The sequence below is a fragment of the Callospermophilus lateralis genome, chromosome 14 (assembly GCF_048772815.1).
Source record: "Callospermophilus lateralis isolate mCalLat2 chromosome 14, mCalLat2.hap1, whole genome shotgun sequence".
In the NCBI taxonomy this organism is placed as follows: Eukaryota; Metazoa; Chordata; class Mammalia; order Rodentia; family Sciuridae; genus Callospermophilus; species Callospermophilus lateralis.
Window position 1 is genome coordinate 43,599,001 of NC_135318.1, and position 15,115 is coordinate 43,614,115.

Sequence of the window (15,115 nt, forward strand, 5' to 3'; positions counted from 1 at the left end):
ACCCCCATTTTCTGACTTCTGTGATCTCATCTCTTAACTGAGTACCTCTCAAATGCCTTTTCTCCCTTTCATTTGCTTCTGTGTTGCTGAGATTTATTGTAAATCATGCCTTCCCCTTGAGCCCTGCCCTTGACATACAGAATATGTGAGAATCTTAAGAGCTGATACAGGTCCCCAGTCCCTACTCCAAAACCCTTCTGCCAATTGTCTTTTAAAACACCATATTTTGGGGGTTTTAGAAAAGTAGCACCGTGTATATGTTGTGTAGTATAAAACCTAAGGTGTATCTGAGAGAGTAACTATAGTTAGCCTACTAAATCTATAACACAATATATAAACATTAGTATCATGTTAAATAAAGAAGAATAGTCAGCGGCAACATGCCTTTAATCCCAGCAGTTTAGGAGGCTGAGGCAAGAGGATCACAAGTTCAAAGCTAGCCTCAGCAAAAGCAAGGCACTAAGCAACTCAGTGAGATCCTGTCTCTAAATAAAATTCAAAATAGGGCTGGGGATGTGAGTCAAGAGCCCCTGAGTTTAATTCCCAGGACACCCCCCGCCCCCCCCCCGCAAAAAAAAAAAAAAAAACAGTAAATCATTTCATATCCTTTCACATCATAACAGTTTTGACTTTTCATATATATAAAATTCACAATTTTCAAGTAAGGATTGTAATTTTATCTCTTATTTACTCTAGTTCTGAAGTCATTCACTTTTCTGTAAACTCTGTTGTAAATTTCTTGGTGAGGTCTCTGAAACCCATTGAAAATATTTGGAAGACATATAAAATAATCCCAGTTAAGTGCATTCACTGGGCTCTCTGAATCAAATAAGTCCACTGTGCAGGACTTAAACTTGATTGATATGATTAATAAAAGAGTACAGTATGCCCTTGACACCTTCAAATATAAATCCCAGCAACAGCAAGCAACCACAAAACAAAAGAAAGAACAAAACCTCCATAGTTTGGCATATTCCAAGGTTTGTAAGGACCCAGTCCACTGCTGTCTAACACACATTTCACATAAATCAGACCAGAGAGAAATAGCTTTTAAAATTGTGTGACTATGTGAAATGTGTTTTTCCTTTAGTAACAAATGAATTTTCCCTCTTGAAAGAACAAATTCACTGAATCATGTTAATTGCTATTTTCTCTGTGCTTAGATTTACTGAGAAGGGGAACTTGGAAGTGCTGCTTTTCACTATTCAGAGCAAGATGCGGGCCAACAATCAGAAGGTCTACATGCCCCGGGAGGGGAAGCTCATCTCTGATATCAATAAGGTAAAACATCCATTCAGTCCCTTGTTGTCTGAGCTCTTACAAACTTCAGGTTCTGTCTTTTAGTCTTGGTGTCTTAGTGGGCAGGAGAATGGAAGCGTCTCTCGCTGCCTGCTGAACTGATGAATGCCAGGTGTGGCAGAGGGTCCAGTGATTATTTGTGGTAGGCCCATCTATTGGAGTTTTAGGGGCAGTGTTAGATTTTATCAAACCAGCCTTAATCTAGGCCATTTACTTTGTTACTCATATTTATATTCAGGTTATCCCTCATTTGTCTGAAGCAATCAACTCAAACATCTTCACATTATACAAAGGAGAACTTAAAACTTTATTTCATGTATTTGAACCTAGAGGTTGTGGGCTTGAGATGTTGGCTCCTTCCATCAGAGAAGCAGATAAACAATTTTCCATTATTGTGCATACAGTTACGTCTGCAGTTATAGAATTTCACAGTGGGAAATTAGAAAACTCCAAAACTCTACTTAGTTGTTGTACACACTTAAATTTCTTTGGAATGTTTGGATCTTTTTTTTTTTTTTTAATGTGAATAAGACACATTATAGAGATGAATTTAACGTGGACAATGGGTCAGGATTTTGAAACAAATATTCAGACTTAGGAATTTTTTTAAAGTAGCACAAGATGGAGTAAATGAGTGATTCATAACACGATTTTGTTCTGAGAAAAATAATTTATCTTTTTTTTTTGTGATCAGAGCTATTTAAGATAATTACTTTGTTTCCTTTTTAAAAAATAAGAGATTTGTAATTTAATTGTATTCACCCCATATCTGTACTGTTTCATATTCCAAGTACAATACAGGATCTTTAAGTTTCCTTAGGGGCAAGTGTCCCAGGAGGCTAGACCAAGAGAGAAGTAATTTTTTTCTCAAGGCTTAAGAGTCTATGAGGGTGAGAATGATAATTTCCCTTTCAAGTTCTTGGGTCATTTTAAGAAATACTAGCTGTTGGCTGTAGACCAAAGGAAAAAAAAAAATTGTCTTGAACTTGCAGGAAACCATTCTTTTTTTCAATTCTCCAGGCCTGGGAAAGACTGGAAAAAGCGGAACATGAAAGAGAACTGGCACTGCGCAACGAGCTCATAAGACAGGAGAAACTGGAACAGCTAGCCCGCAGATTTGACCGCAAGGCAGCTATGAGGGAGACTTGGCTGAGCGAAAACCAGCGTCTGGTGTCTCAGGTTCTGCTCTCTATGTTATTAACAAAACCATTCCTGGGATAGTCTAGAAATGTTGACTGTCTCCAGAGGTCTAGGACTGTAGGACAGCTGCTCATTGGCTCTCAAGTGTTAGGAAGTGACCATCTAGCCATCTTGCTCACTTCCCATGAAGAGGATGTTTATAATTTCCAATATACTTTCCTTTTCTATTTATATAACTCATCATAGAAACAGCTCACAGGGTTTGTTTAAAGCTAGTCTGTGTGTGTGTGTGTGTGTGTGTGTGTGTGTGTGTGTGAGCCATTCACATTTACACGAAAGGTTTTAAAATGACCCCCTTTTCTTCAGTCTGACCAACCAGCCTCAAGGCAGTAAAGTGAGGCTGGTCATTAAATAAATAAAAGTGGCTTTCATTTTCTTGGTTTGACATAAACTACCACCTGCTCTAGTCTCTTATGTTAGGTGGTAAGTATGAGCTGGAACCTCTTTCAAAAGAGAAGTTGTTGATTGGTTTTGGAGAGGCATCTGAGCTCTGGCAGGGAGTTTTAAGATACCTAAAGAGGACAGAAAGCATTGGAAGACTAAGGATTTGACTCTGTTCTGTTTCTTTTATTGTTGTTTGGATGACTTATTTTGTGTTTCTTTTCATTCCATTTCTCTGTAGGACAACTTTGGATTTGACCTTCCTGCAGTTGAGGCCGCCACAAAAAAGCACGAGGCCATTGAGACAGACATTGCCGCATATGAGGAGCGTGTGCAGGCTGTGGTGGCTGTGGCCAGGGAGCTCGAGGCAGAGAACTACCATGATATCAAGCGCATCACAGCAAGGAAGGACAATGTCATCCGGCTCTGGGAATACCTGCTGGAACTGCTCAAGGCTCGGAGACAGCGTCTCGAGATGAACCTGGGGCTACAGAAGATATTCCAGGAAATGCTCTACATTATGGACTGGATGGATGAGATGAAGGTAACACTTGACTGAAATCCAGTGAGATTAGAGCCAAAAAGACGAAGCATGTCTTTCTTTTGTTGGAACCACCCACTAGTCCCTCATATGTTTGTGTCTTATGTCTATTGTTCACTCTGTAAAGCCAGAGTGGGCCACACTACCCATGGGTAGATGATCAGTTCACAAGTTAAATGAGATGGGGGTATGAAACCATTGTCACAAAAACCAGCTAGTGGTCTGTTACTGTGACTTACATATATTCCAGTGTTAAGAATCAATCAAGTTGTCATTTAATTCTTAAGTTGAACTAGCTTTCAGTCCCATTGATTTTTCTATGCATGAATGATAACTGCTTTGGGGAGGTAATGTGGGCACAGTTTGGACAGAATATGGGCCAGGAAGCTGGAGTTCAGATTGTGAATTCTGGAGTTGCCCAGTCTCTTTTGTACTTCCTTTGTCTATGAGTGGAGCTCGTTCTTACTGTGTACCTCATCTGGTCATTGTGAAGTAGGAGTGTGGTAATATATATACAGGTTGTAAGATGGGACTGGATGGTTGTGCTGATCAGCTTTTCTTCTCTGTGACCGAAGTACTTGATAATAACAACTTATAGGAGGAAAGGTTTATTTTGGTTCACAGTTTCAGTCCATGGTCAGCCAGCTCCATTACTCTGGGCCTAAGGTAAGACAGAATGTCGTGGTGGAAGGGCTTTCACTGAGGAAAGCTGCTGGCTTCATAGCAGCCAGGAAGCCAAGAGAAGGGGTGAGTGCAAGGGACCAGGGAAGCGGGGGACAGGCCAGGGAGAAGATAAGCTCTTCCAGGGCACACCCCCAGTGACCTACTTATTCCAACTACCTCCCAGTAGTCCCTCCAGCTGTCAGTAATCACTGAGTCAGAGCCCTCAGGATCCATTCATTGCCTAAAAGCCCCACTTCGAAGCATTAAGGACCATGCTTTCAACACGGAGCTTTTAGGGGCTTTCCAGATTAAAACCATAACTGTGGTAATGACTATTAATGCTGATTTGTATGTCTCCTTCCATTAGTGACAAATCTAAGCAGAGAGTTCCAAGCTTGCCCCTACCCATTTAAGAGACCTGCCATTGTGCCAAAGTCTCATGGCTTACTAGTGTCCTTTGCTTCAAGCCACAGAATGCTCATCCACGTCAAGCAGTTCTCCACCAGGGAGGCATTTACCCTTGTAGACAGACTAAAAGGAGAGCAGTTTTTAAAAAGTCCTGTGAAGCCTCCTTTTTCAGCACACTGTGTTCCCAAACTTGACCTTATGCAGGAGATTGCCGCCTAGAATGTCATCCCTCATCTCTTGCTTGCCTCTTGCACTGTTCTGGCAGAGGGGCAAGGTCACCTGATACCATCAGTTTTCCCCCACCTATTATCCCAGATTTATAATGTTCTCCTCTCAGGTATGGTCTATCTTGACCTCTTAAAATACAAGTGTTTATAAAATGTAGCAAAAGAGGTGCTACATAAATCACAATGCATATCATAATTTCAAGTTGTGTCAGAGACTTCCTCAGAAATGTAAAGTAGAAAAACCATCTGGAGAGAGGATGAGAATATATAGGATAAGTGAAGGAAAGTACTTTGGCTGATTGATGGAAGAAACAAAATTAAATGCTAGAGGGTTTAAATTTAAGCCCCAGACCTTGTTTGGGATCTACCAAACATGATAGCCACCTGAGGCCACTCTTCTTATTTGGTTAAAGATGTGACTTGTTAACTTTTCTGCTAGATTCTTCTTCCACTGATTGTATGAGTATCATGGAGACATATCAGTAAGCTCTTTGGGTAGGAGACTCATTTACTCAAGGGGTCAACATCTTTTATAAGAGATTTCTTTAAACTCTGATGTGAACAAATCTGTTACCTTTATCTTTTCCTTCTTTTTTTAAATATATTGTTTTAGTTTTGATGTACACAGCTCCTTCCTTCCTTCCTTCCTCCCTCCCTCCCTCCCTCCCTCCCTCCGAGGATCAAACTAGTGCCTCATACATGTGAGGCAAGTGCTCTGCTACTGAACCATAATCCCTGCCCTGTCTTTTCCTTCTTGAGTAGTGTTGGTGTAGCACTGTCTCTCTTGAAGTCTCAGTTTACATTTTAGAATCCTCCGTACAGGTCCCCACCCCTCTCTCTGTCTGTGCCTGGTGTGGGTCTGGCCTCTTTTCTTCCAAGGTAGATGGAAGAAAAGATTGGCTTATTATGTCTCTCTTGATGCTGGCTTTTGGATTCACTGTGCTTGAGCTTGGTTTGTTCACCATCATCTTCCCCTAAATTTGGGGGTCCATGGCAAGCCAAAGGGAAGCTATGACTTGGTTGCTGGCTCTCTGTTTGCCAAAGATGATGTGATGCTGAAGTCAGGGTTGTTAATAATTTCTTCTCTGTTGCCTCTTGTGCCCAGGTGCTATTATTGTCTCAAGACTATGGCAAACACTTGCTTGGTGTGGAAGACCTGTTACAGAAACATGCTCTAGTTGAAGCTGACATTGGAATCCAGGCAGAGCGTGTGAGAGGCGTCAATGCCTCCGCCCAGAAGTTTGCAACAGATGGGGAAGGTAAGAATGGACCTGTCCACACATCTCTTAGATACTAGAGACCTGTATTTATAGGAGTACACAAGTTGTATATGGCAATGGAACTTTGAAGTTACTGTACTATTTGTAGGTTCTTGGTGGGTTTGTTCTCATCTTGTCATGAGGTGCAGTGCAGTGGCCTTCTGAGTGCTTTAACTCTGTCTCATTTTTCTGAATTAAGTATTTTTTTCTTAAATACTCAAATGTTGCTTGGTTTTGAGCGGCTTGACATTTGGCAATGAAATTGCCAGACTACACAAAGTACTAATGTGCACCAACAACCTGATGTGGCTGCCCCCATAGTGCCTGATTTCACACCTGGTCACATCTTCTGTTTAAAGGATGTTTAGAAAGATTTGCCTTTGCTGCTTTTATGTTTCTAGAAAAAACTAAGTGCTACTGCCTTCTTCATATGTTTCCTATGCTTTCTTATACATAAATGGTCAGTTTGACCACAGTGGGGTCAAAAGAACAATGTGTATCCTTGTCCACACTCCTGTTCCAGTCAAGCACCCAGAAGGGGTTCCATTGCTTACTCACACAGTCCTGCCCTTAGCATTGAACTGTTAATCAACAGTTAAAACATGGGGCATAGCTTACTGCCTGAAAATGAGCAGAAACCCAGGGTAAGCTATCAAACACCCATATTCCTTCCTTGGTGTGAAACAGGCTACAAGCCCTGTGACCCCCAGGTGATCCGAGACCGTGTGGCCCACATGGAGTTCTGCTATCAAGAGCTTTGCCAGCTGGCGGCTGAGCGTCGGGCCCGGCTCGAAGAGTCCCGTCGCCTCTGGAAGTTCTTCTGGGAAATGGCAGAAGAAGAAGGCTGGATACGAGAAAAGGAGAAGATTCTGTCGTCTGACGATTACGGGAAGGACCTTACCAGTGTTATGCGCCTGCTCAGCAAGCACCGGGCGTTTGAGGATGAGATGAGTGGCCGTAGTGGCCACTTTGAGCAGGCTATCAAGGAAGGTGAAGACATGATCACAGAGGAGCACTTTGGATCAGAAAAGATCCGTGAAAGGATCACTTACATTCGGGAGCAGTGGGCCAACCTGGAACAGCTCTCAGCCATTCGGAAGAAGCGCCTGGAAGAGGCCTCGCTGCTGCACCAGTTCCAGGCAGATGCTGATGACATCGATGCCTGGATGCTGGACATCCTCAAGATTGTCTCCAGCAGCGACGTGGGCCATGATGAGTACTCCACACAGTCTTTGGTCAAAAAACACAAGGATGTGGCAGAAGAGATCACCAACTACAGGCCCACCATTGATTCGCTGCACGAGCAAGCCAGTGCCCTCCCACAGGAGCATGCCGAATCTCCAGATGTGAGGGGCAGGCTGTCAGGCATTGAGGAGCGGTACAAGGAGGTGGCAGAGCTGACAAGATTGAGGAAGCAGGCACTGCAAGATACCCTGGCCCTGTACAAGATGTTCAGCGAGGCTGACGCCTGTGAGCTCTGGATTGATGAGAAGGAGCAGTGGCTCAACAACATGCAGATCCCAGAGAAGCTGGAAGACCTGGAGGTCATCCAACACAGGTGAGCGGGGTCGCTGCCTAAGTGCAAGGGGTGCTGGCATACTCCCTTGTGACCTCTAGTAGTCATGGAGTTGACCATTCTATTGAATCGCATTTTCAGATTTGAGAGCCTAGAACCAGAAATGAACAACCAGGCCTCCCGGGTTGCTGTGGTGAACCAGATTGCACGCCAGCTGATGCACAGTGGCCACCCCAGTGAGAAGGAGATCAAAGCCCAGCAGGACAAGCTCAACACGAGGTGAGCAAGCGTCCAGCAGTGGGCCAGTGTTTGGAGTTAGGGAGGGTGAGGTCACTGGTTGAGCTTCACTGTCAGGAACTTCTTGCACAGGGTCATCACCATCACAGCAGTGATGTCATGATATTGGCATCTGACGTGTCCTCATCCAAGAAGTGATTCTCGGGTGGGGTGACATCATTTTAGGTAGGAGGATAAGTGAAGTCAGCCTGGCACCTGCCCCTCCCCACATAGAGGTCAGGACTTAGGTTTGGATTGCACCTAGTGTGGTGTAAGGCAGCATAGTGGTACTTGTGCTGTCTGTACCTCATTAAATGATTTCTGGAATAAGATTCTCATGAAATTTGCCATGAAAGTCCTGATTGTCAGAATAGACTTTGTTCTGGTCTTTCTGTTGACTCAGCGTGTTTGAGTAGGTTATAGTGGACTGCTGGCCATGGTTCTGAAGGTTGGCATGTGCCTTTGGGTTTGGGAAATGTCCCTTAGGAACATTTTGAGATGTTTAGAATGTGTACAGCAGATCTGAATTAAGGGACTCTGTGGGACAGATGTGTTGTAACTGCTAGTATTGGAGCTTGTTACACATCTCTTTGTGTCAAGCTTTTTGCAGATTAATATTGTATCCCAGAACCACTTCCATCGTATTTGGTGTCCATTTACTGAGTACCATGATTTTCCAAAAAGCAGGTAGTAAAAGTGAAAGTAAAGGGGAAAACATGGAACTCTATCTAGCACTGGTCGTTTCAGTCTCTAGCCACCAATCAATTCAGTCTCCTTTTTTCATGCTACTTTCTAATGTCCCTGTACTCACAGGTGGAGTCAGTTCAGAGAACTAGTGGACAGGAAGAAGGATGCTCTTCTCTCTGCCCTAAGCATCCAGAACTACCACCTTGAGTGCAATGAAACCAAATCCTGGATTCGGGAAAAGACCAAAGTTATTGAGTCTACCCAGGACCTGGGCAACGACCTGGCTGGCGTCATGGCCTTGCAGCGCAAGCTGACTGGCATGGAGCGGGATCTGGTGGCCATTGAGGCAAAGCTGAGCGACCTACAGAAGGAAGCAGAGAAGCTAGAGTCCGAGCACCCTGACCAGGCTCAGGCCATCCTGTCCCGGCTGGCTGAGATCAGCGATGTGTGGGAGGAGATGAAGACCACCCTAAAGAACAGAGAGGCCTCCCTGGGAGAGGCTAGTAAGCTGCAACAGTTCCTGCGGGACTTGGACGACTTCCAGTCCTGGCTCTCCAGGACGCAGACGGCCATTGCCTCGGAGGACATGCCCAACACCCTGACAGAGGCAGAGAAGCTTCTCACACAGCATGAAAACATCAAAAATGAAATTGACAACTACGAAGAGGACTACCAGAAGATGAGGGACATGGGTGAGATGGTCACCCAGGGTCAGACGGATGCCCAGTACATGTTTCTCCGGCAGCGGCTACAGGCCTTGGACACCGGATGGAATGAGCTCCACAAAATGTGGGAGAACAGGCAGAATCTCCTCTCTCAGTCACATGCCTATCAGCAGTTCCTTAGGGACACGAAGCAAGCTGAAGCCTTTCTTAACAACCAGGTAACAATCACCATAGCCTCTGCTTCCGTCCTATTAGGGCAGGTCCTGGCTGCCCTCTGAAACCTTTTGGCAGGCCATCTGGTTTAAGCCACACCTGTATGAAATTAGATAGCTAATTTAGAGAGAGATTTTCCCTGACTAGAAAATATTATGAGATTGAAATCCATCCCAGTGTATAGTACAGGATTTAAGATTTCTGAAGGACACTGTCTTTCCTTGTTAAGTATGGTTCCATTTCAGGTACAGTTGAGATCTCTTAGGGTATGTCCTCAAAGTATCTCATTGAATTGGTAGCATTCTGCAAAGTGTTAGTGTAATTTAAAGAGTTCAGTGAGGCTTGTTTTATTTTTCATTTTTTTTTTTAACTGAAGGGCTCTTAATCTAGAAGAATCAAGGACTTCACCCAAGGACACAAGACAGCGATTAGAGAATGAAAAACAGTACTGAGGATGGTCACCAGTATCAGGGCTGTAGATCTCTCTTCCAAGAGAGAATAAAGAGAATGCTGCAGTTACCTCAATGAGTTGAGGACCCTGATTGCTAGCTCAGGGAGCTTTGGTTACTTTCCTTACTTTGGGGGGAAAATAAATGTAGCACATTGAACCACCTAGGGAATTTGGTCACTTATGGTATACCACTGGGATTTTTTGCCTCCCAGCATTTAATTTTATTTGACTCAGTAGATTATTGCATTTAAGTCGAACGAAGCAAGAGCTGTGCAATGTGGTACATGGAAATTTGGAACATAGGAAGAAGAGGTCTTTCATTAATATGTCATCCTGCCATGATTTTTTTTTCTCTTTTAAAATAAGGAGTATGTTTTGGCTCATACTGAAATGCCCACCACCCTGGAAGGCGCTGAAGCAGCTATTAAAAAACAAGAGGACTTCATGACCACCATGGATGCCAATGAGGAGAAGATCAATGCTGTTGTGGAGACGGGCCGGAGGCTGGTGAGCGATGGGAACATCAACTCAGATCGCATCCAGGAGAAAGTGGACTCTATTGATGACAGGTACAGTTTTCTGAGATTCTAAAGGGAATCTTATATCATGGGACTCCTGAGCTATGGATCAGTGGCCAAGAGTCTTTGGGCTGTGGATATAAGTTTCCCAGTGGGCAGAATATAGCCACCTAGCAAAATTTCATCTACCCATACAGCACATGGCTGCCTCTGAATGTGGTTCTTCTAAAACACATACGGGTGTCTACAAAAGATAAGCCTAAGAAGCCAAGCTAATCTCAGCCAAAAGTCTGACAGAGCTATAGTGTAGAGTCATGGTCAGGTTAAGCCATGCTCTTCAAGAGCTGACACACTGCTTGTTACCTGACGAGAACCAGACTTTTCCCAGCATAGGCCACAGTCACCTTTATCCATGCAAGACTTGTCTGATGCCAGTCAGGAGAAAGGAAGTGAGGGTGAGGTTTGCTTGTGCTGAGTATCTGGCAGGGCCACAGAGGAACATTATCTCGTGTTCCTTAAAATGGGTTTGGATAATGGTGTAATAGGATCTTTTTCATGATGAGAGAAGAGGCCATTCTCTTTGGTCAGAACATCTCTAGGATTGGGTGCTCTTTTTCCATTTGCATTATTTTTTTCTTTTCTGAAAGATTTCCTCCCTATCTTAAAAGCCAGTTTACTCCATTTGACCCCTGTTTGTCTAATCCTAACTCTCACCCTACCCAGATCAAAATTTGGATGTATTACTACAGGCTGGTTCTGAGCCATCCAGTTCAGTCCTAGACTGGTCCATCTGGATTAGTCACTCTCCTGTGTTCCAGCCAACCCTCTTGTCCCAGTTTAGGCCAGATTCAAGGGTTTATTTGAGACTGACATCAAGACTTCTGTGGCTTTGGTGTTCAGTTCAGGAGAGAAAAGTATTCTCTTGCTTTTACCACATCTGAAAGGGTCTCCTAGGACTCTGGGCCATGTCATCTTAAAATAAGATGTGAGGAAGAAAGGCAAGTCCCATACATTTTGAGCTCCTAGAATTAGTATTTCTGGTCTCTGTACCAATTGAGAACCTAAGCCTTACATTTTAAGAGTGACTATAGAATAAGACATAACTTTTATTAATTATAATTTTGTATTTTTTTATTTTAAAACAGCTACAATAAATAAAGCAATTCCTCCACCAAAGCCTTCCTCTTTTTCTTTTTTTTTTTTTTTTGGTTGTTTTTGTGGTGCTGGGGATTGAACCCAGGGCCTTGTGCATGCGAGGCAAACACCCTATTAACTGAGCTATATACCCAGCCCCAAAGCCTTCTTAAATGAGTGTAAGAAGCTAGAATTGAGCTATTCTTAACCTAGAGAAAAACAGTTTTACTTTTTCTTAATGTTAATTCCGTCATTGTTTTATAAATGTGGTACCTCTTGTTTCCTCACTGATAGATGCACACAGTTGGTTTCCTCAAGCCAGGGTTGGCCCTTAGACACATACATTCAGACAGAAGTGCAGCTGCAGTGCTACTTCCTGGGTTTATTTATGTGTCCCCCAGTGCTGCAGCTGCACTGGCATATTGGGAACAGGTGGGGCCGTCAAGACCTGTGGCTCCTGGGTTCAAGAGAGCATTAGCAGTCTTCCCTTGTGGCTTACCCTTACTTTTGCCCTTGACTGAGAGCCTAGGCTCCTGGAGTTCCAGAACTTCCTTAGGACTTCTCAATTAAACAAAAAAAAAAAAAAAAAAAAAAGGAAAGAGGATCCTGTATTATGGATAAACATGAGAAAGATGCAAGTAGAGGGGCTTTCCATTGATTTTCCCTCTATAACTACAATTTCTTACCTTAACTGAATTCTAGTTTCATTTTAATATCCACAGAGGCCTCAAGATTCGAACTAACCCTAGAGGATTTTTGTCTATTACAAAAAAATACAAAGATGTGAGTTCCAGGAGGTGCTGTAGGTGCATAGTCCAACTAAATATCCTAAATGACCTTAGAGCTAATTCTCTTATCCAGAAACAGTCTGATGCTGTGGTAAAGTTGTTCTTGTAGGTATAAAGTGATTATAATGTGTTCATATTCAGGAAATCCCAGCAGTTATAGAGTTAGTTTGTTGAGCAAAGTACCACAACAAAGACTGGCCCTAACATACGTGGGTGGGGCACACGTGGTCTTCAGAGTGTCTGAGACTGGGTGGAAACCATCCTGCTCCCCAACAGCCTGCCTGTAAACTGGAAAAGGATCCTCTTAGCTAAATGGAAAATTTCAGCCACAGTACAGTCCTAGTAGAGCCAAGACTTATATCCAGCTTCATAAAGCACAGTCTTATCTTAAAAGGGAAAAAATGCCCACAATTATCAAACTGTTTGATTCTGGCATCTGAGATTCTTTACTCTTCAGAGAAAGCTGAGTTATACACAGCATCTGCTTTGTGCTTCATGTCATAAGGGAGCTCTAAGTCTTGTTATGGGGGCAGGAAGTGAGAAATGGAAATAAAGCCAGAGAACCTTGCTCCGAGAGCACTCTTAGGACTATGGAAACTACAGCCATGTTTTAGAAGGTCCTTCTGGATCCTCCTGGTAATGGAATCCATGACCCAACTTTGAGAGGATTTCTAGGTCTTCCTTCCCATGAGGGCCATCATTTGCTGCTGGGAACTTGTTCAGCCGCATTCACTTCTTTCCAGTGTTACTCTGAGAAAGCCACAGCAACAGCCTCAGCTGCCTTCATTGCTGTTTGACTCCTCAGAACACACCATGCAAAGGCCATCAGCACACCTGATGCTGGAGTAGTGTCATTTGGACTCTTTAAGTTACCAGCCTCCTTTTCCCCTTTTTAATAGTCTGTTTGCTGGGGTTTTTTGTTGTAGTTGTTTTGTTTTTAATTCTTTTTTAGTTGTAGGTGGAGAACAATACCTTTATTTTATTTATTCATTTTATGTGGTGCTGGGGATCAAACCTAGTGTCTCATGCATGTAAGGCAGCACTCTACCACTGAGCCATAATCCCAGCCCCTATAGTCCTGGTCTTATAAGAGAAAAATTCCTGAGCAGAGAAATCTGGTGAGCATGAGTGAGACTTGAATGTATATCTGAGAAATACGTTAAGTATTTTTCCATGCTTGCATTTTCTATAAAGGGCATGGGCATGTTAAGATTACCTTTCCTAAAGCTATGGCACCCCTTTCAACTTACACAAAAGGATTTTTTTGTGTGTGTATCTAACATATACATGACCATTTATAATACTCCTGTAGTTCTGCAGCCGCTAGCAACTGCAGAACACATAGCAGGAGACTTTTTCTTCTGGTTCACCCAGCAGTTGATGACTGCAGTGCCACTATTGTTATTTGTTTCATCAGCACTTGCCAAGGGCCTGTATGACACTTGGCACCACTATATTTTCTTCTTCTGGGAAGACGTCTTCAAAGTCAGCAGGATGTGTTCCCTGGGGGGCTCTTCCTTACTCCTGCCTTAGGGGCTATTGGGATGGGGATGGTCCTTACCCCCTAGACACATGCAGCAAGCAACTGATTTGACAATCAGAATGAAAAGCCAAATGTCCCTCCCTGTTTGTACTATTCCTTTTTTCCCCCTGTCAATACCCTGCATGTAAACTGGCACTCTTGGGCAGGTTACCTGGGAATGCCAGGCAAGCATTTTGGTGGCGGTGCTTCTTGATCCTTGGGGTCGGACAGCTGCCCGCCCCCGCCCCCCCGCCCTTAGGGTCTCAGTCTTTGCGCCTGCATTCTTGTTGCTGTTCTTCACAGTTTGGGGGATCTATGCCACTTGTGTTTAAAGGAATTTGCCAGCAAGTGTAGTATTCAGACTGGGGAGAAAGCATCTCCTTTCCCTTATTGTTCATTGAGTTTAGCAGCCTCCAAATCTTACAGATCTTTTGTCAAAATGTTTTGTGCTTTAACTTCTTTAAACCATAGTTACCCTAATCTATTAAAAGTGGGTTTGAGGAAATATATAATTTCACAGGTCTAAAAAAATTTCATTCCTGTTTTTTTAAATTATTATTATTATTGTTAAAAGTTTTCTCAAAATGGAAATCTGTCAGGAAACATTTGTTACAAGCCAATTTTATGATTATATATATTTTCTTAACCTTGTTTGTGTCATCCAGGCAGGAGTTTCTTGAAGATGAGTTTCAGATTCTCCCACAGTGACTGTAATGGGAACTTGTGCACATTGCATGCTCAAATTTTTTTTTTCCCTAGTAGTGGATTAGAAAGCACCAAATTAATGCAGATCATTGGCCTTTTGCATAGCTTGGAGAGATGTTGGTCTCTCTTACACCATGGCTTACTCTTTGGAAGAATGCTAAACTCTCTTTTCATCTTGCCTCCACATACTTGAGAACCGTAAACAAACTCTTTTCAGCATATATAGAAACCCTGGAAAGAAACTGGCTTATAGATTCTGTATTTCTTTTTAAAAAAAGATTATTTTTGTTATTATTTTAACAGACATAGGAAGAATCGTGAGGCAGCCAGTGAACTCCTGATGAGATTAAAGGACAATAGGGATCTTCAGAAATTCCTGCAAGATTGTCAAGAGGTATGTTGATTTTTAGTCCCTCCTTTCCAGGTGTTCAATAGCCAACCAACGTTTAATCAAAATCTCCTTGATGAATGAGGCTAGAAATTCCTATCACCCGTTTGATTTGTAGGTGGAAAGATATGGCACTCTAGTTTCCAAACTATAAACTATCTGTAGGATGATGTGTAGAGGAACTAGATTTCTGTAATCTAGAATATTATAGGATTACTTTGCCCATTACAGTAGCCACCAGTCATATGTGGCTCTTTTAGTCAAAATTAAGAAC

At 42.9% G+C, this 15,115-nt stretch overlaps 1 protein-coding gene across 1 annotated transcript in view; it reads left to right on the top strand.

Moving 5' to 3' along the window:
• Window positions 1-15,115, top strand: part of Sptbn1 (spectrin beta, non-erythrocytic 1) — a 190,120-nt gene that overhangs the window by 143,687 nt on the left and 31,318 nt on the right. The window contains exons 10-18 of the mRNA XM_076834002.2: window positions 1,164-1,281; window positions 2,320-2,478; window positions 3,122-3,424; window positions 5,825-5,978; window positions 6,666-7,536; window positions 7,636-7,773; window positions 8,584-9,340; window positions 10,153-10,355; window positions 14,757-14,847. Of these exons, the coding sequence (XP_076690117.1) occupies window positions 1,164-1,281; window positions 2,320-2,478; window positions 3,122-3,424; window positions 5,825-5,978; window positions 6,666-7,536; window positions 7,636-7,773; window positions 8,584-9,340; window positions 10,153-10,355; window positions 14,757-14,847 (2,794 nt within the window). The remainder of the gene's footprint in view (window positions 1-1,163; window positions 1,282-2,319; window positions 2,479-3,121; window positions 3,425-5,824; window positions 5,979-6,665; window positions 7,537-7,635; window positions 7,774-8,583; window positions 9,341-10,152; window positions 10,356-14,756; window positions 14,848-15,115) is intronic.